Genomic DNA, 19,687 nt, shown 5'->3' with positions numbered 1-19,687 from the left:
CTTATTGATGTCTGGAGGACTTGGTCCACAGGTAGGTCTTGATGCCTAGATTTTTAGAGAAACCATTGTACCCAGGATTGTGTCCCCTTATCTGATTGACCCTAAACTGAAGGCATAAGAGGGGGGGTAGGGTTCATTTTGAGGATTTCTAAGTACATGATTGTCCAAATTCCATCCCACTACAATGAATGGGAACTGTAAGTATCAATATAGTTAATTGGGGGAAAAGACTCAGGCTTTGCTTTCTATATGTACCATGTATTACTAGGGAGGTAAGAGGAACATGCTGGAAGTTCTCAAGAGAACAGGGCACGAAAGACCATCTGGGCAAAGCTCATAGATTTGCCGAGAAAGAAGCTGAGAACAAAAGGAGTTCCATCACTTGTCTAGGATTTGAACTCAGCCCTGTGATTCCTAACTCAGCCCTCCTTCTTCTGCCCTGTGCTTCTGGAGTCAGTGAGGAGGAAACATTGGTTTGGAGAGCTGGAAAGGAATTTAAAAGTCACTGACTCCAAATCCCTCATTTTATAGAGAGAGGAACTAGGGCATAGAGATTAAGTGATTTGCTCATGGTTACCCACGTATTAAGTCCAGGTCTCCCCGAGTCCAAGTCCATTGCTCTATTCATCAGTCCCTGGGGTCTTTCAGTAGTGGAGAAAGGAGTGTCAGGGTCTCAAATAGTAGTTTAAGGCATTTTGCTTTTCTTTTGCAGGCCAAGGGAGGGGGTGACAGGCTCCAGGACAGGAAGGGAAGATATACTTTTTTCCCTCGAGGAACTTCCAGTAATTTTTAAAGGTTAAATATATGCTGAGCTAATGGGGAATAAAAACGTTTATTCCCAGGAGAGGGATCAGGTCTTGTCTATTTCCTTCTATAATGCCCTGCAAACAATAGTGGCTTAATAAATGTTTTCTGTACATTATGACCAGACTGGGGCAGTTATCAGAAGGGAGTTTCCAAAACAGGCATTGTGGTGCAGTATGCCGGAATCACAGGATATAGGGTCAAAGCCCAGATGTGCCCTTTACCACATCTGAGCTCCCATGCATTACTGATTCATTGAGCCTCAGTTTCTTCAGCAGTAAAAAGAGGAGGTTGAATTAGACAATCCTTAAGATTTCTTGTGGCTCTAGATTCTGTGATTCTAAGAAACAGCAGATAGAATATAAGAAGGAGAAGTAGGGAGCCAAATTTCAGTACAGGTGGGTAGCTAGGTGATATGTTGGATAGAGCACCGGATCTGGAGTCAGGAAAACCTCAGTTCAAATGCAGCCTCAAACACTTAACCAGTTTATGACTCTGGGCAAGTCACTTCACCTTGTTTGCCTCACTTTCTTTATCTATAAAATGAGCTAGAGAAGGAAATGGCAAACTACCCCATTATCTTTGCTAAGAAAACCCCTAAATGGGGTTGTAAGGACTTAGACACGATTAAACAACAATAACAAAAGTTTGGGAATATACCCTTATGTGGCAAGGGCTATTAATGGCTTCCTGGACATAAATGGAGAGGCTGATATTTCATTTGCCTCTTTTCCTCTCCACTTCAAAGAAAGGAGAATTTTAGGAGGGATTATTAGTTAATGACATTTCATTCATTATTTATTCAACACACATTAAGCACCTACGGTGTACACATTCCTGTGCTTGGGGTTGAGGGAGGAGAAAGATAGAAAAATTAACTATAATTGACTTTTAAATGGCAAATCAATCAGCAGACATTTCCTGTGCCTACTTGGAACCAGGCACACTATATGCAGATACAAAGACTAAAACCACCCCTATCCTTGGTCTATGAATTCAAAACTGCAAGGAGTCATTGAGTTCAGGGCTTCTTGAACTTTTTCCACTGAATACAGCTTTTGTCCCAAAAAACTTTTATACAAGCCCGGGCATATAAGTATGTAAAATAGGCATGTAAATCAAATATAATGATAATAAATCATAAAGACATTTATTTTGAAACAATTGTTTGAGATCCATATAATTTTACCATTTATTAAAGATGTAAGCAAATCTGCATACTAATTAGATGGATGTGCTTGTTTGTTTTTACATAAAGAATTAAATATTGGTGGAATATTTGATACCTTTTACTGTTGCCAAATTTTTCATGATGCCCAAATTCAGTTATGTGACCCTATTGGGGTCATGATCCACAGTTAAAGAAGCTATTCCAATGTCACATTTTGTAAATCAGGAAACTGAGGCTTGGGGATTTGAGTTAAGTTGCCTAAGTTTCCAAAAGGTACTGATTGGTAATACCAGGGCTTGAACCTGTGCAGCCTAGTTCTAAATCTAAGAAGTCACTGTGCCATGCTCTCTCCCCTGGATGTTTGCAAAGCAATGGACAAAATCTTTGATCGTCATCATAAGTCTGGGAGGGTGGGCAGCCTGGTACATGAGCAGCACCAATGAGTCTGAACAATTCAGTTCTGATTCTACTTCTGATACTGCCTACCTGTGGGACTTGGTTTCAGTTTCCTCATCATTAAAGTGAACAGAGTTATGCTAGATAGATGACTTTGGATGTCTTTTCCAACATTCTAGTTATGTTCCTATGTTCTTAGAGTGAAGGATTGCCTTTGAAAATACATGGGAGCCAAAGCATTTCCAAAAGACTCAGGAAGATAAATGCTATTCATCACCAGACAGAAAACTGATGAACTCTGAAGGCAGATTGAAGCATACTTTTGTTTTTGTACTTTTTAATTTTCCTTGTTTTTTTGTTTTCTTTTGCAATATGACTAATATGGAAATATGTTTTGCATGACTTCATATTTATTATTGCTATCATATTGCTTGCCTTCTCGAGGAGTGAGGGAGGGCTAAATGGGAAAAGCCAATTTGGAACTCAAATTTTAGAGTAATGAATATTAATTTTTATGTGTAATTGGGAAATATTTAACAAAATAAATATAAAAATATTTTTAAAGAAAAGAAAATACATGGAGATTAGGGAATGGTGGTCATGAGAAAGGTTAAGACTTAGATACTATGAATATCTAAGGCAAGATTTACATCCAACTCCTCTTGATCTGAACTTCAGCTTGCCAGTTGGTAATGAATCCTGCCCTCATTTTCCATGCCCTTTTACAGTTCAAAAGATACACAGAAATAACTTTTTTAAAGTTAAATTTTATTTTTTCAAGTAATGAGCATTCATTTTCTTCCTCCTCCCCCTCATTTATTCTCTTTCTCCCCGTCTCCATCGAAAAGAAAAAACCCAACAACCTTTGCAACAAATATACATAGTTGAACAAATCAAATTCCCACATTGGCCAAGTCCAATAAACATGTTTCCTTCTGCATATTTAGCCCTTCAACTCTGTCCGGAGGTTGTATGCTGATGTTGTTCTTCTGAAATCATGGCTGGTCTTTATTCTGATACGAGTTTTTAAATCTGAGTTACATAAATCAGAGAGGTGATAAAACGGAGATTCTGGGAAATGAAATTACATGCTTAAGCCCGTATGACCAATAAACAGCAGAACTAGAGTTTGGAATCAGTGATCTCCTGAGGTCCCAAGGAGCTCTCCCAATTCTTTTTTGTAACCATGCCCTAGGAAGCATTTCCTGTCTGTAACAATGGGCCTGAGGTGGAGCGGAATATCCCCAAGTTTGTCTTGGAGAGCAGGAGGAGGACTTCAGCATCAAAGGAGATGTTTTAATTCAGACTCTTTCCTCATCTGGATCTCCCATTTGGCAAGTCCCTTAGTTTCCTCATCTATAAATGAGGGCATTGGGCTGGACTTGGTTTTTGATTGTTGTCCTTCATTCTTGAAGAGGACCAAAATGACATCACTTTGTTGGAGTCGAGACTTCCAGTGCTGAATGTGTGATCTGATTTATCATGCCATATATGTGTGTATGTCTATCATAGATTTAGACTGGAAAGGTTTTCACCTTTAATCTATTCCTGGCTTCAGAGAAGAGGTCTACTGAGGGGACCTAGAAGGAAAAAAAGGATTTAACAAGCAAAAAAAGAGATGAAAGTGCACCCTGGCAAGGGGGAGCCTGAGTGGAGGAGGCAGATAGTATGGCTTGGCTGGAAGATAAAAGGCGTGGAAATGAGGATCATGTAATATCAGAGGGAGGAAGGTTAGAGTTATATTGGGAAGGACGTGGATTGTCAGATGGAAGAATCTGAATTTTAAAATCATAAATCAGGGGTTCTTAACTTTTTTGGGGGGGTTTCCTCTTTGGCAGGTTGGGGAATTCTATGGACCCTTCTCAGAATCATGTTTTTAAATGAATAAGAAACATAAAATTACAAAGGAAACCAATTATATTGAAATAAAAATGATTTCTCTTGTTCCCCACCTAACTCTATGGAGGCTGCCTCAGTGGATAAGGAACTGAGCCTGGAGTCAGAAAGATCCAATTCAAATTTAACTTCAGACACTCATTAGCAGTATGATCTGGGCAACTAATTTTGCCACTGTCCACCTCAGTTTCCTCAACTGAGAAGAGTAAAACCACTTATCTCACGATGTTGTGAGGATCAAATGAGATATTTGTAGTGTCCAGCACATAGTAGGTGCTTGACAAATCCCTATCCATAGTCTTCTCCTACAGATTAAGAACACCTGTTCTAGAGGTAATAGGGAGCCACTAAAACTTATTAAGGTGGGAGAGGATGGCATTGAAGGAAGAGGAAGCCACAGTAATAGTCCAGGCTAGAGATGAGGAGAGCCTGAGGTGTGTGTGTGTGTGGGGGGGAAACATGGGTCCCAGAGGTTTTGCTAAGACAGAACTGGTAAAGCTTGTTATCTGATTGGTTGTGAAGGGGGCAAGGAAAGGCAGGAGTCAAGATGACTGAAACTGGGAGTATGAGAATATCAAAAAGGAGGGTGCTAGGAGAAGGCAGAAGACCACTAGGTGGTGTTATAGTGCATTTGGACCTATTGTCTGGAAGCCTCTTCTTCTTGAGTTCAAATCTCCGACACTTAGTAGCAGTGTGACCCTGGGAAAGATACTTTTCCTTATTTGTCTCAGTTTCCTCATCTGTAAAACAAGTTGGAGGAGGAAATGGCCACTCTACTATCTCTGCCAAGGAAACCCCAAATGTGGTCATGATGAGTCAGGAATGACTAAACAACAACAGGAGGAAGGAGAAGCTGATGGATTCAGATTTGGGCACGCTGAGTTTGCCCCCTGGAATTGAGGAGGTTAAAAATAAGTGCCCACGGAAGCCTCTCTCACCCAGGACCAGAGCCAGCCCTGGTCAGTGCTAGTCAGTGCTGGTCAGTGCTGGTCCCTAGGCGCTGAGCAGTTTAAAAGGCATTGAAGAATTTAGGATGGAGAGAAAAGAGGGAAAAACAATCAACATTTACTAAGCACCCGCTCTATGCCAGGCACTGTGATGGGCACTGCACTGATATTATCGCAGCTGATCCTCAGAAGATGAGACTGCTCTCCTGGCTTTATTCTGAGGCTCCTGCATGTCCCCCCCCCCAATCAGTTGAACTCCACAGTGGAAAACACAGGGAGAAAGTAGGAGATGATCCAAGGTCCAAAGGAAGGGGGGCATGGTTCCTGCCCCCAGTCAGGGAATCTGAAGATGGAAAATGAGTTGAAGACAAAATATGGCTGGGAGAGGGGGGAGATCGGGAGGGAGTGGGGAGAGGAAGCTGGAAAGTCAAGCTATATATGTATGTGTGTGACTACATCTATCTTTCTGTCTTCCCCTGATTCTCCATCTGTTGCTGTCTCTTTCTATCTTTCTTCCCATCTATATCCCTGGCTTTCTATCTTTCTTTTGTTTTTTCCCCTTAATCTCTTTCAGTCTTTTCCCCTCTTCCCCTATTTTTCTCCTTTCTGCTTCTGTTCAGTAAGCACTGGCTGCCTCATTTAATCCAGGAAAGGTCCCAAATGGACAAAGGACATCACTTTCAGCGGAGGTCAGCTTCTCTTCGCTAACCAAACTTTTCACCAGTCCTCCCACAGGAAGAGAAGACAGGGCATGAGGACAGATATCAGGAGAGCTTAGTCCTTTCCAGGCTTAAGACAGTGTGTCAGGAAGGGCCCTTCTTATTCTCTGGATGAAACCCTTCCCAGGGCCCCACAAAGGAGGAGTAAGATGCCTTAGAGGGACTCATGGAGAAAGGAGAAAATACACAATGAGAGATGGGCTGCTGTCCATTCTCCTTCTCTATCTTTATCTTTCCCTATCTTGGAGAATCTCCTTAACTGGTCAGCTCTGTGTTATTCTGGTTTTTATTTTTTTTATTCTATTTGTCTTTCTCCCTGTCTCCCTGTCTGATGTCTTCTGTCTCAGTCAATTTTTTCCTCTCTCTGTCTTCCTAGAATAATAGAATTTAGAAAGAGGAGGGGCCTACTCCAACACCCTCATTTTCTAGAAGAAGAAATAAAGGCTGGAGAGATTAAATGATTTGCTTAAAACCATATAGGTAGGAGGTTCCAGATTTGGGTTCCAAATTCCACCCTTCTGACTCCAGATCCACATGAAATGGTGTAGATCTCTTTTCCTTTCTCTCTTTGACTCTGTTCACCTTCTTCCTGTCTCTTGTCCCTTTTCTCTGTCTCTTTTCTCTACTGTGGAGGAAGGTATCACGTCCCTTTGGCCTTTGTAAGGAGTAAAAAAAGGGAAGGAAGGACTGGGGAGTAGGGAAGCAGGGTACTTCCTTCTCGTTCTGGCCTTTTGTGAGAGCAGGAGGAAGCTGTGGGTTCTCTCCATGCCCACAATAGTGCCCAGAATACACATACCCATTCTGGCTGCTTGGACATGGGACTGACATCTGCTATTGCCTCTCGGTTATTGCTGGAGTCGGTGCCCCTGCGAAGAATGGGTGTCTTCCCTTTCAAGGCCTGCCTCCACTGGCTCCTCAATTTCTGGTAAGATCCCCTGATCTGGGAGTCTCAGCCCTGCCCTTCTGGTTGTGGACAAGCCCTTTTTCTCCTAAGACACTTCACTGAGTTTCTTCCCTATTAAATGAACAGGGTTAGAAAAGAGGGACTTAAGGACTCTTGTCTGAGTCTATGAATCTGGTCCTTCCTCACTTGCTGAGTGATCTTAAGATGCCCTTCTTCTCCTCTGAACCTCAGGTTGCTCATTGGGGTCAGACTTAATGGTTACTAAGGATTTCATTTTTGTTTTGTATTCCAGTCCTCTGCCCACTACACCACACTGTCTCTCAGATATTTCTCTTTCTATCTCAGCTTGTCTCTGTTTCTCTGTCTTCTCATCTCATCTCCTCTCCGTTAGATGGGGAGTGACCTGTGACAGACTTTTCTCTTTCTTCTTTTACCTATATCATTGAGGTAGAGGGAGGGATAGGGCTCGGAAAATGGAGCCTGGTAGGGAACTGCATACATGGAGGCAGGGTCAGGGGTCTCCCCTGAATGTGGTAATGTCTGCTGATTGCATGCATGGGGGAGATGTGGCAGGTAATGGATGCAGGTTCCCATGCCCATTTTAAGAAAAACACATGCAAATGTATGGAAAACAGATGCAAATCAGTTCTGCCCTGAGCTCTGGCCTTTGGGTCTGGAATGTGGACTCTGAAGCTTCCTTTGTGCCCCCCTCCACGTAGGGACAGCTGTGGCAGCTGAGTTCTTCTGAGAGCTCTGCCCATCATGAAAGAGCCTCTGGGATATGGGGGTATGGGGAATCTTGCTCCCAAGTCAGCTGTGGCACTCCCCCCCCATTCTCCTCAGGGACAGCAATATATTTAGCAACAGGGATGTTTTCACACATTCATCATCCTCCATTGTTACAAAGCCCAGAGCTCTGGCTGGCACAGGGAGAGGCTGTGTCCCCAGTGATGTGACCAGTTTCCTGAGGTCACCCTGCCTCACCCCTGCTCCCCTTCTGACTCCTTCTCCCCCACTGCCCTTTGATACATACAGGAGAAGGCTGAGGCTACAGTGAGAGGGACTGATGTCAGACCTAGACTTATTAACCCCTTGTATTAAGGGCACAAGGGACCTAGCCCAGTCCTGTGGCCAAGTCACAAGGGCTCTTGACCCCTTTCTACCACATTAGACTTGTGGGAGAATTTTCCAAATGCTGTAACCCAGGCTGGTGAGAGGTGACTGAAGACGCTCTCATGGTGCGGAAGTAACTGAGTAACTGAGATGATGTATCATAGCGGAGTCAGGAAAACCTGGATCTGAATCTTGCTTTTGATAATTCATAGCTGTGTGACTGACCAAGTTACTTAACACCTATGAGCCCTAGTTCGTCATCTGTGAAATGGGTATAGTTCCAGTAGTCTAGCTCCCAGAACTTTTCTGAGACTCAGGTGGGTTATACAGCTCTCTGAAATAAGTAAGGCACTCTGTAAATGTCTGTTCTAATAGTTAAGGTCAGGAGGAAAGACAGAGAATGGACAAGATGAACTTTCCAGGTCCACCCCTAGATTGTTTCCAGGGACAATATCACTGTCCTTCATTCCATAGAATAACCAAGTTCCTGGGTAGTTTCATACAGAGCAGATTGCTGTGAATCCAGGCACATAGTCTGTCATGAATCTCTATTTGGCTCTAGACAGCAGAATCAGGAACCATGGGTAAAAGTTACAAATAGCTAAATTTAAACTTGGAGTCAAGAAAGACTTCTTAATACTGAGAGCCACCCAAAGAGAGGATGGAGAAATGGTGGGTTCACCCTTTGACGGAGGTCTTCTGGAAGAAGACGATAACTTACCTCAAATATTCTTGTGGGGATTCCTTTTGTGTTTGGGTTGGTTTATATGGCTATGATCCCTTCTGATTCTCCATTTCTGTGAAGCTAGGTTGCTCTTGGCTCTGACATTCTATATCTTAGGGTTCTTTCTGGCTCTGAGGTTTTGTGATTGTAAGGAGCAGTCAAAGGTGATTCAAGGGCTTCTGACTGGCTAACCAATAAACCCTACAGTGTTTCAGTATTCAGAGTCATTATAAAGATGGAATTGTCTTCCCACAGATTAAGATCCCTTAATAGACTGAAATGAGAACTTTTGGTCAAGTAAGGCTTGGGGGCCCATGGGTGAGAATGGTTCAGAAACTACAAGATGATTTTTCAGCTTACCTTTATTTCTTCTCATCTCTTTCCTAGGAATCTCTTTCAACCCTGGGACAATAATTTATAATTTCAATTCCTGGAATTTAACTCTCTACTACTTCCTTATGTCTGTAGTTACGTAGAACTACACTTCTGGGGGGCATTATGGCCTTGGAGTCAAGAAGACCCGAGTCCAAATTCAATCTCAGACACTGTGTAACCTTGGACAGGCCACCTAAACTTCAGTTTGACCGTTTCCTCTACTGTAAAATGGGAATAATAATAATAGCACCTACTTTGTAGGGTCATTTTCAGAATAAAATGAGATGACATTTATAAAATGTTTAGTGCAGTGCTTGGCACATAGTAGGCACTAGAAAAATGCTTATTCTTTTCCTTGTCCCCTTTCATAGATCACTAGTAGGTGTTAGCATTTAAACAGAAATGGGCTAGAGCCTTTATTTGCCCTCTGCAATACGACTTAGACTCCCAGGGGCTCATTGTCCACTGGAGGCTTGGAACCTTCTCGGTAGCTCATATGGCTTGACATCACAAAATCTATTCCTGTGGGCTATGATTTCTGGCATTTAAAACATTTGCAAGTACACCAAATATTAAAAAGCAACTCTTATTGCATTCACCATGTGTGTCTTCCCTCCACATACAACTGTCTCTTGACAGAAATATTCTTTAAATCAGAGTCAAGATGGTAGAGGCCATGGAATGCAGGGCTTAGATTTAGAGGATGGAATCCCATTGTAAAAAGTTGCTAGCTGAGAACTCAACCTCTCAAAAACTGCATTTCTTTATCCATAAAATGAGAGTATTCAAACTTATGGATATCTTGGGGCAGCTGGTTGGTGTAGTGGATAGAGCACCAGCCCTGAATTCAGGAGGACCCGAGTTCCAATCTGGCCTCAGACACTTAATACTTCCTGGCTGTGTGACCCTGGGCAAGTCACTTATCCTCAATTGCCTTAGAAAAGGAAGGAAGGAAGAATATGGTTATCTTGTGAGGAAAGCTCTTCACAAACCTTAACAGTGTCAAAGGGAGGGCAACTATTTAGCTCAGTGGCTAGAGCACCCAAGTTCAAATCTGGATGAAGACACTTAATGCTTGCTAGCTGTGTGACCCTGGGCAAGTCACTTAACCCCACTTGCCTCCCCCTGCAAAATCATAGATATGTGGACTACTATTATGGTTCTGTCTTCAGTTTGTGCCTTGATTTCTCAATCCTGTGAACTTAAAATCTTTTTTTTTATTATATATATATATATTTTATAATATTATCCCTTGTATTTGAACTTAAAATCTTGTAAAAAAGAGTCTCCTTAAAAGTGAGTCAGTATGTTAAAGAGGACTAAATCCAGTTTTGACAGTTGTTCAGTCATGGTTAACTCTCTGAGCCTCAGTTTCTGCGATCCAAAATAGAGATAACATTTGTATCACCCATCTTAAGGAATTGTGAGGAAAGCATTTCCTTTTAAAGACATGACAAAGTGGTAGTTATTGGTGATAATAATAATAATCATGAATTTAAATTTTTTTATTAAGCACTAGTGACTCTTCTATGTTCTGGGAATGTAAATACAAAAGTTTGACAATCCCTGCCTTCAAAGAGCTAGGAGAGGGATAACTTACATAGGGAGGGGAATCTTGGTCTGGAGCATCACAAGGATAGTACATGTAGCCCTGAGACAGCAAATAGTCATGCCTTTTTGAGAAGCAATGTGAGTATTGCTTTGGTTACTGTTCCCAGCCCAAGAGAGAAAAAGTGTTGAAGGGATGGAGGAAGAGGATTACACAGCTGGCAAATGGTCACAATAGCCTGGGTGAATGGTCCAGTGGGATGAAATGGGGTGAAATATGGTCTGGTTTGGGGCAATGTAGGTATAATAGGCTAGGTGAGTTTGCACTCATCAGTCAGTCAGCTCACCTTCAGGGCAGTACCTCCAAAGCTGAGTGGATTAACTACCCCAGTGAGTAAGAGAATGATTTCTGAAGGTCATCATTCCAAGGTTTGCCTTATTATGTGGAACATGTTAGAGTTTGCTCCATAAATACCAAGGTAAGGTATTGAAGCAATAACCAAGAGATTAAAGGTGACCTCAGAACTTGGAGGGGATTTTGTCTTGGAAACCAATAGCAACCTAGTTCACTTTTGCTGAGGGTAGAAGTCAAGAATAATTTACTAAACACTTATTATATAATAGGCACTGTGCTAAGCACTGGACACACATTCAAGGAAAAAGCAAATCCCTGGCCTAGAGGAGCTTATTTACCAGAGGAAAAGTTGTTGACAGTAGGGAAGGAGGGAGTTGATGTAGTCTACAGAGTGACAAGTTGCTGGTTTGGTTCCTTTTTTCAAAGTGAAAATTCTTGGAGAAACTCTCCGATGGGAAGGAAAGAAATGGGCAGAATCTCCACTGTTAGGCAGTAGGGCCAGTGTCCTGGCAGAGCCTTTGAATTACTGTACTGTGTGTGTGTGTGCTCATGCATGCATTGAGTGGTTATGATTAAGCACATTTGTGAGGACAATTCTCTGTGAGTGAGTAATCATCCATGTATAAGTAGACATTTTTGTGTGGCCATATTCTTTTCCATGATCCAAAGTGATTCCAATTGTCTGGATTTCTTCTTTCTCCTTTGCCCTAGCCCTGACTATTTCTAATCAAAAGAAATGGATGATTTAGAGGGTACAGAAATGGGGTTAAAGCTGGTTGGGTTCCCAATTATACACTGATGGCTCATTCACTACAGAATTCAATGTAACTAAAAAAAACAATATTAAGTGTCTACTGAATGCGAAGCTTTTTTTCTGAGCATGGAGATTGGGGAGGTACAGGTTAGTATGGATATCGAATCGAGAGTCCTGATAAATAAATGGGGGTTGTATGAGTGGGGATGTGCACATGCACATGTACATGTTTATGTGTAGTGCTCTGTGAGGCCTCTGAGTCAGAAGATTGTTACTGAATAGGAGGCTCAAGAAAGATTTCATGGAGAAAGCAGCATTTCAGCTGGGCTTTCAAGGTGGGGTAGAAATTCAGCAGGGAAAAGGTAGGTGGGAGGATGTGCCAGGTAAAGGGAACAGCTTGAACGAGGAAAGATGCGGAGGTGTAAGAGTGGGTGGTAGGTTCAAGGACAGGGAATCTTCCAATTTATCTGAAGCATAAGGAAATACCCTAAATCAAGCCTGAGTACCAAATTCTGCTGTTGGGGAAGGGAAAGGCTACACAGTGACTCAGTGATCTAAAGTCAGGTCACCTTACTCTTGGACGAATTTGTGCTTCTCATTCTTCGGGGAGAAAAAAGATCAGGGAGAGCTGCTCTTAACCTGGGAAGGGTTTCCAGAAGAGGTGGCACTTGAGTGGGCCTAAGGCAGATCTTTAGATGAAAGGATCTTCCCAGGTTGCAGATCTGAAGTTAGATGTCCTGGCTATTCTATTTGTTGTACAACCTCAGACAAGTGACTGCTTCTCACTGACTCGGTTTCCTCATCTGTAAAATGACTTAACTCCTAGCTCTGTGTTCTAACTGGACACCAAAAATAGGTCCTAGGCCCAGACCCAATTGGTCAGTAAGCAATTGACTCATTTTGAATGTAAACAACAGTGATTTCTGCTTTGGCCAGAAACCCTGATGGTTTTCCTTTCCCAGATTCATTCATTCATTCATTCATTCATTTACTCATTTCGATTTTTTTTTGGACTAGGTGAAAGATGAGGATTTTTCCTTCATTGCTGCCTAGCCTTAATCACTGAATGGGTGCAGCCTCAGTCAAACTGAGACCTGTAAAAGACCTTAGCTTAAAAAGGCCCAAGTCTCTCATTCTATCCAGGGCTATCTCCAATCGTTCTGATCTCTATCTGGCCAGTGGACCCAGATGGCTCTGGAGGGGAAAGTGAGGCAGGTGACCTTGCACAGCCTCCCCCACTTAAATCCAATGCACTTGCAAGTCATGGCATCCTCTCCCTAATGTCATGGTCCTCTCAAAAATGAAGGACTAACAATTATCCAGTCTAAATCTAATGATGTGCCTGTCCTCTTCCAGCAATAAATGCAATTAGTGCCCCCTTCTCAGCCCCAGGCCCAGTATGTGGTGAGGTTGTTTTTCCTCCAAGTTCTCATTTAGGCTCCCTTTCCAAGGGATGGAAAAAAAACCCGGCTTCCTGTGGATCTGCCCTTTATCTTCCATTGGGTGGAAAGAGGATCAAACCCCAGGATATTTAGACTTTTCCTTAACTGCCATTACCTCTGCCTTTGATAAATCAGCAGGGGCCAGCCTGGCCAGCCTGTTTCTTCCTCCTCTTGGTGGGGAGGCTTGGAAGTCAAGGCTGCCTGGATGATCTGGGGCCAGGATTTTCTGAGAGGAGCTATTCAGCTAATAGAATCACAGGAGCTTTGAATGGTAGGGTTTAAAGGATTCTGAGGATGTAGAACATAGACAGTCAAAGCTGTTAGGGACCTTTGAGATCATCTCCATTTACACAAGAGATTGAGAAGTTATATGCCAAAAGGCATGGCCAGCACACACACACACACACCCTCCTATAAAATCAACAGCAGAATCAACAACAGAAACAGAATTGAGTCTCAGGTCTTAGGCTTTCTGGCTCCAGGGCTTTCTCTGCCACTTTATGCTACTACCCTGATTCAATTCAGTTTGACACACCTTCCCTACTTGTCTAGGAGCTACACAAGGCCAGGAAACATATTTTACCTGAACTTTTTATTTTTCCCTTTAGATTTCTCACTGTAGAAATAAAATCTCAGGGTCAAAAAGATCTAAGAATTAAACCCGTCCATCTTTGACCATGAATCAATTCTTTTTGTAGTTTTCCTAACAAGTAATCATCCAGCTTCCCATGGAAGACCTTTTGAGGGCCCATTTCCTCTTTGGAATAGGATGAGGACCTGTGGTTTCATTAATGCAGGGAACTTCCACTAATGCTGGTCAGTATCTTCTCTGCTTTTAATAGTCTTAGAGAGGTATGTTGTTTGTGAGAGGTTAAGTAACCTATTCAGGATCCTACCACCAATTCCAAGCAAGGACTTGCATCCAGATCTGAGTTCTCCTGACTTGTGAACCAACTATCTAGCTATTAAATCAAAACATGCTGTTTCTCTGCTTAAGATTAGTTTTAATTGGCCAAAAGTATTTCTTTTCTTCCTTCCTTCTTCCCTCTTTTTCTTTCTTTCTTTCATTTATTCTTTCTTTCTCAACCATTTCAGTCATATCTGACTCTTTGTGACCCTATTTAGGGTTTTCTTGGCAAATATACTAGAGTGGTTTGCCATTTACTTCTCCAGTTCATTTGACAGATAAGTAAACTGAGGCAGAGTTAAGAGATTTGCCCATGGTCACACAGTTAAGTGTCTACGGCCAGATTTGAATTCAGGTCCTTCTGACTTCAGGACTACCAGTCTATCCACCTCACCATCTAACTGCCCCTTTATTTCTTTACAGTGAACCCAGAGCTCTATCACTGCAACTTCTCTCAGTGTCTTGTAGTACTCTTGGTGTGGGGCTAGGCATGTCAAGTCTATTCTTCATGAGAATTTTTCAAATACCCAAAGAAAACTTGCATGACTTTCTTATGACTTCCCGTTTTTGTATTAAACATCCTTGTTTCCTTCATCTGACCTTCATATGGCATAGTCTCCAGTCCACTCACTATTTCAGTCATGTTGACACTCTCCATTTTGTCAGTGATGTTTCCCAAGGTCTTTTTCTCCCCTTTCTATGAAGCTAAAATCTCTCCTTAAATATAGCCCTAGAACTGAAGAAAATATCTCTAAGTAGGGCAGAATGTGGTGGGACTCTCAGATCTGTTCTCCTGGACACTACTCCTCTCATTCAGCCAAGGATTGCATTTTGCATGAATTGTTTTTGGTTGCTATGTTGCATTGTTGAATTATATTGCACTTGAAGTTGATTAATCTCATAAGATCTTTTTTTCAGATGAATTGCTATCTATCCCTGCCTTCCCCATCTTATACTTATGCAGATGATTTTTTTTAAAAATTCCATTTGACACATTACTTGAGTACTTGAGTTGTATTTATCGCAATTAAATTTCATTCTATCTGATCCATCTATTTGAATGTTCTTTATTATTACTGCTTCTTTTTCCAAATGTTTTTCTGCTGTATCTTTAATAATACAGTACAGAAATTTGTCAGCAATTTAAGCTGAATTCACTAGCCTTTAGTTTTGGATATTGCCCTTTTTCTTTATTGTAAATAAAACTATTTGGTGCATTTATGTAGTTATAAAGCACCTTTCTCTTTTTTGATGACCTCTCATCAATCACAGGCAGTGAGTCAGCAATCACATCTACCATTTCTTTCATATCCTGGCATGTAGTTTTTAAAGGTTTGGTGACTTGAACTTACCTAGTGCTGTTTTGATGTTCTATTATTATTCTTTTATCTCGGGCTCTCTATTAGCATTTTTGTTTTGTCCTTTCTGGTCTAAAGATAATTCTCTTTGGTGCAGAAAACAGAAGCAAAATAAATATTGCTCTCTGCTATCCCTTATCATTGTCCTATCTATACCAAGCAATAGTCCTATCCCTTTTTCCATCCTCTTCTTTTCCCCATTGTAGTGAGATATCTGCACATTTTTATCAATGCTCATCAGCTTCACCTACTTCTGAGCAGAAAGCTGTGGATATTATTCCTAAGGGACCATGCCGTGATTTGGGATTCTTCCTTATTACCTCTCTTGGCTCCAATTTTCTGTACTGGTATTTAAATCTAAGCCAATCTATAAGTTCCATACATCTATCTCTTCTAAAACTCATCCTTTTTTTTCTCACCAGAATTGTTTCTGTTTGTGTCTTCAGAATTTAACATTCCTATGAGCTTCTCATCTCTCCTGGGAGAGATGAGAATTTTAGGCCACAGGATCCTATCCATCCCTCTCTGAATCCTTTGAAACCTGCTTTCTCTAGATCTAAATCTGTGTGTCAGAGACTGATTGTCCTTCCTCCTCCCAATTCATGAATCTATAATTGAATGGTCATTTCTCTGCTCTGTTCAAGGTTCCTATCATCTCTATATCAGTGACCAGTAGTTTCCTGTTTCATCAGAATTAGGTCTAGAATAGTGGTTTCTTTCATCATTTTCCTTCTCCTTTTAAAGAACAAACTTATTATAAAGGCAAGTCACACACTTATCAGTTGCTAAGCTTTTGGCACTTTGAGGCTCTGTGATTTATTTAACATGTAATATATGTGTACCATAGTTATCTATGGTCCTGTCTTATCCCTCTACTTGTCTGTGGGAGAAGACACAATGTCTTATCTAAAGTTTGAGTCCAGTGCCCAGAATAAGTCTCTGAGCACAGTAAGTCCTAAATACATTTTTTGTCAAATTGAAATACATTGGATTGGAAAACAGGCCTTGGTCTTAGGGAACTCATAATTCTTAGGGCTAGGTGATCAGACAAGGGCATACATACTTACAACAGCAGGCTTGATGAGATCAGGGCTATAGGAGGAAGCGAGATATAACTCTAAAGAGAGAGAGAAAGACTCCTGGGTCTAGGAGATCAGAGAAGACTTCCTGGAGGTACTAATGTTGAATTAGGGTTTAGTAGACAGAACACTAGAGTCAGAAGAAATGGTCTTGAATCTTAGATTTCTCCTAGCTATATATAGGGCATATAGATAAATCTCATTTTCCTTATCTGTAGAAGTTTGGAAATAATCATCCTTATTGTACCATCTTTACAGGCTGTTGTAAAAAAAATGCCTTACAAACTTTGAGACTTTAGAAATAAGACTGTTATTATAATTGTCTTAATGAATAGAATTTGAATTTGCAGAGGTGGGTAGAAGTGAGAGGGAAGAAAGGCAAGATTCCCTAAAATGAAAGCAGGAAACTTCAGGGCACACTCAAGGATGTTCAAAGGACATATAGTCACACAGTTTGACAAGAATGGAGGGTGTGATTTGGGGAACAAGTAGGGGGAGGGACTGGAAAGTGAATCTGAGCTACCCTTAGAAGAGAGCTGTTATGTTTTTCTTAAGCCTTTCCTATCATGATACAAGGCTATTCAGGGGACAAGGAGACTGAGAGAAGTATCTTTCTTTAGATTTCTGATGTAACTGGTTGTTACACAGAAGGAAGGGAGCCCATTGTTCTCTCATTCTCAACTGAGGCATTGGGGGCTTAGATTTCAATTGGTTAATCCATCAACAAGCAATTATTAAATACCCACTATGTGCTGGTCTTTATTAGACATAGATGATACAAATATGAAACTGAGATAATTCCTTTCCTTGAGGAACTCTTTTGGAATATGGGAGAAATACAACATAGTCACAGATAAATAAATGCAAAACAGAGGATGTCCCAGAAGTTTTAATTCAGCTTTCAATGCTTAACACTGCATTTACACTCTTGGGACACCTCCTATGTAAAAAATCAATATGAAGTAGTGAAGGGGGCTATTAACAAGTGGTAGAATCAGTAAGGTCCATTTGAAGGAGCTGGTACTTGAGCTGAGCCTTGAAGGGATTAGGGGTTTCAAGAGGTTGAAGTAAGGAGGGAGAGCATTCTAGTCATGGGGAGAGCTTATACAAACATGTAAAGATGAGAGATGGAATGCTTGTTCAGGGATAAGTAAGACAGGTTGGCTGGTTGGTTTATAGAGTACATAGAGGGAAGTAACATATACCAAGTCTGGAAAGATAGACTGCAGACAGATTTGGAAAGGCTTTAAATGCCAAATAGAGATGCTGGAGGGAAGGGGAAGGGAAGGTCAAGGTTTTTGAAGGGTATGGGATCCAAAATCTGGGTGTATTTGTGAGGATTAGGAAATAAGCCAGTAGATAAAGAGAGATTGAAAATTATGGAGAGAACGGAGATGATTGAAAGGGCAACAAGGAGATTGAATGTCTCAGAGGAGACTGGAGGAGGTAGGCTCAAAGACACAAGTTGGTTTTAGCCAAGAGAAGGCTCATCTTCTTAGAACAAAGGAGGAGAAAGTGGATGATGATAATAAATTTAGATTTGGAATTTGGGAGAGAGGAAGCTAGATGTACAGATCCAATTTTTCTTTTTTTTTTTCCAAATAATTAATAATTATTATTTTTTTAATTGAAGCTTTTTATTTTTCAAAACATATGCATGGACAATTCTTCAACATTAGCCCTTGCAAAACCTTGTGTTCCAATTTTCCCCTCCTTTTCCCATGACGCCCTCTAGATGGCAAGTAGTCAAATATATGTTAAACATGGTAGAAATATTCATTAAATCCAATGTATACATACATATTTATACAATTACCATGCTTCACAAGAAAAAATAAAATTAAACCAGTAAAAAAAAAAAAAGAAAAAAAGAAGCAAAATAAAATGCAAGCAAACAACAACAAAAAAAAAGAGTGAGAATGCTATGTGGTGAACCACATTCAGTTCTCACAGTCCTCTCTCTGGGTGTAGATGGCTCTCTTCATCATTGAACAATTGGAACTGGCCTGAATCATCTCATTGTTGGGAAGAGCCACATCCATCAGAATTGATCGTTATATAGTCTTGTTGTTGCCATGTATAATGATCTTCTAGTTCTGCTCATTTCACTCAGCATTAGTTCATGTAAGTCTCTCCAGGGCTTTCTGAAATCATCCTGCTGGTCATTTCTTATAGAACAGTAATATTCCATAATATTCATATACCATGATTTATTCAGCCATTCTCCAATTGATGGGCATCCACTCAGTGTTCAGTTTCTAGCCACTACAAAGAAGGCTGCCACAAACATTTTTGCACATGTGGGTCCCTTTTTCTCCTTTAAGATCTCTTTGGGATATAAGCCCAGTAATAATGCTGCTGGATCAAGGGTATGGACAGTTTGATAACTTTTTGAGCATAGTTCCAAATTACTCTCCAGAATGTTTGGATCCGTTCACAGTTCCACCAACAATGTATTAGTGAAGGACCCAATTTTTCAGTGAAGTATGTGACCTGCTGAGAGTGAAAGGAGGGGTGTGTGTGTGTGTGTGTGTGTGTGTGTGTGTGTGTGTGTGTGTGTGGTGATGTAGATGGCTTGAGGAGAAAAGAGAAAGTTTGGATCAGATGCAGTCAGAAAATGTACTAGACAATCAATCAGGAAAGAGCAAAAGGATTGGTTTGCATCAGTGAGAACCCAGTAGGCAAGAGATAAAATAAATTTGTAATGTACCCACTCAGCCTGATTATATGACTTTCTCTAATAGCATAGAGGTGGATAGCGGGAATAATGCAGGGCTGTGGTTTGAGAAGGAATTATCAAAAGTAAGATGATGAAGCCATGGACCCCAGCTGAACTGGTTAACTCTGGAGTCAGAATTTTGAACAGAGGAAAAGGCTAGAACAGAAGTGATGATTATGGGATTAAAGCTATACCTCTTTTGTCTGTGGACAGGGATGGTACAAGTATTGATGAATGAAGTCAGGAGAAAGGAACACAATATAGTATTGGAGAAATAGCCCTGAACAAGGAATAAGAAAATCTGGGGCTTAGTCCACATTCACTGTTTAGGAGCTATATGATCTTGTCCTTTCTCTTTGGGTCTCATAGAATCATAATTCTGCATTATATGTTCTAATTTCTTCTAGATCTGATGTTTTATTGTCTGTATACAAGCTTCTGCCTCAGACATTCCATATTTTAAGGCCACTTTTGAC

At 41.0% G+C, this 19,687-nt stretch overlaps 1 protein-coding gene across 2 annotated transcripts in view; it reads left to right on the top strand.

Moving 5' to 3' along the window:
- The window catches only part of PDE2A (phosphodiesterase 2A), a 172,644-nt gene that overhangs the window by 5,521 nt on the left and 147,436 nt on the right, over nt 1-19,687 (top strand). The window contains exon 1 of one of the 2 annotated variants that reach the window (XM_074303996.1): nt 6,734-6,858. The exons of the other annotated variant lie outside the window; for it this stretch is intronic. Coding sequence (XP_074160097.1) covers nt 6,749-6,858 — 110 coding nt within the window. The 5' untranslated portion in view covers nt 6,734-6,748. Of the gene's footprint in view, nt 1-6,733; nt 6,859-19,687 lie in introns of those variants that run through there. 2 annotated transcript variants of the gene reach the window in all.

The sequence above is a fragment of the Sminthopsis crassicaudata genome, chromosome 3 (genome assembly GCF_048593235.1).
Source record: "Sminthopsis crassicaudata isolate SCR6 chromosome 3, ASM4859323v1, whole genome shotgun sequence".
Classification (NCBI taxonomy): Eukaryota; Metazoa; Chordata; class Mammalia; order Dasyuromorphia; family Dasyuridae; genus Sminthopsis; species Sminthopsis crassicaudata.
The sequence above is the reverse complement of the archived record's forward strand: the minus strand, read 5'-3'. Positions and strand labels throughout refer to the sequence as shown.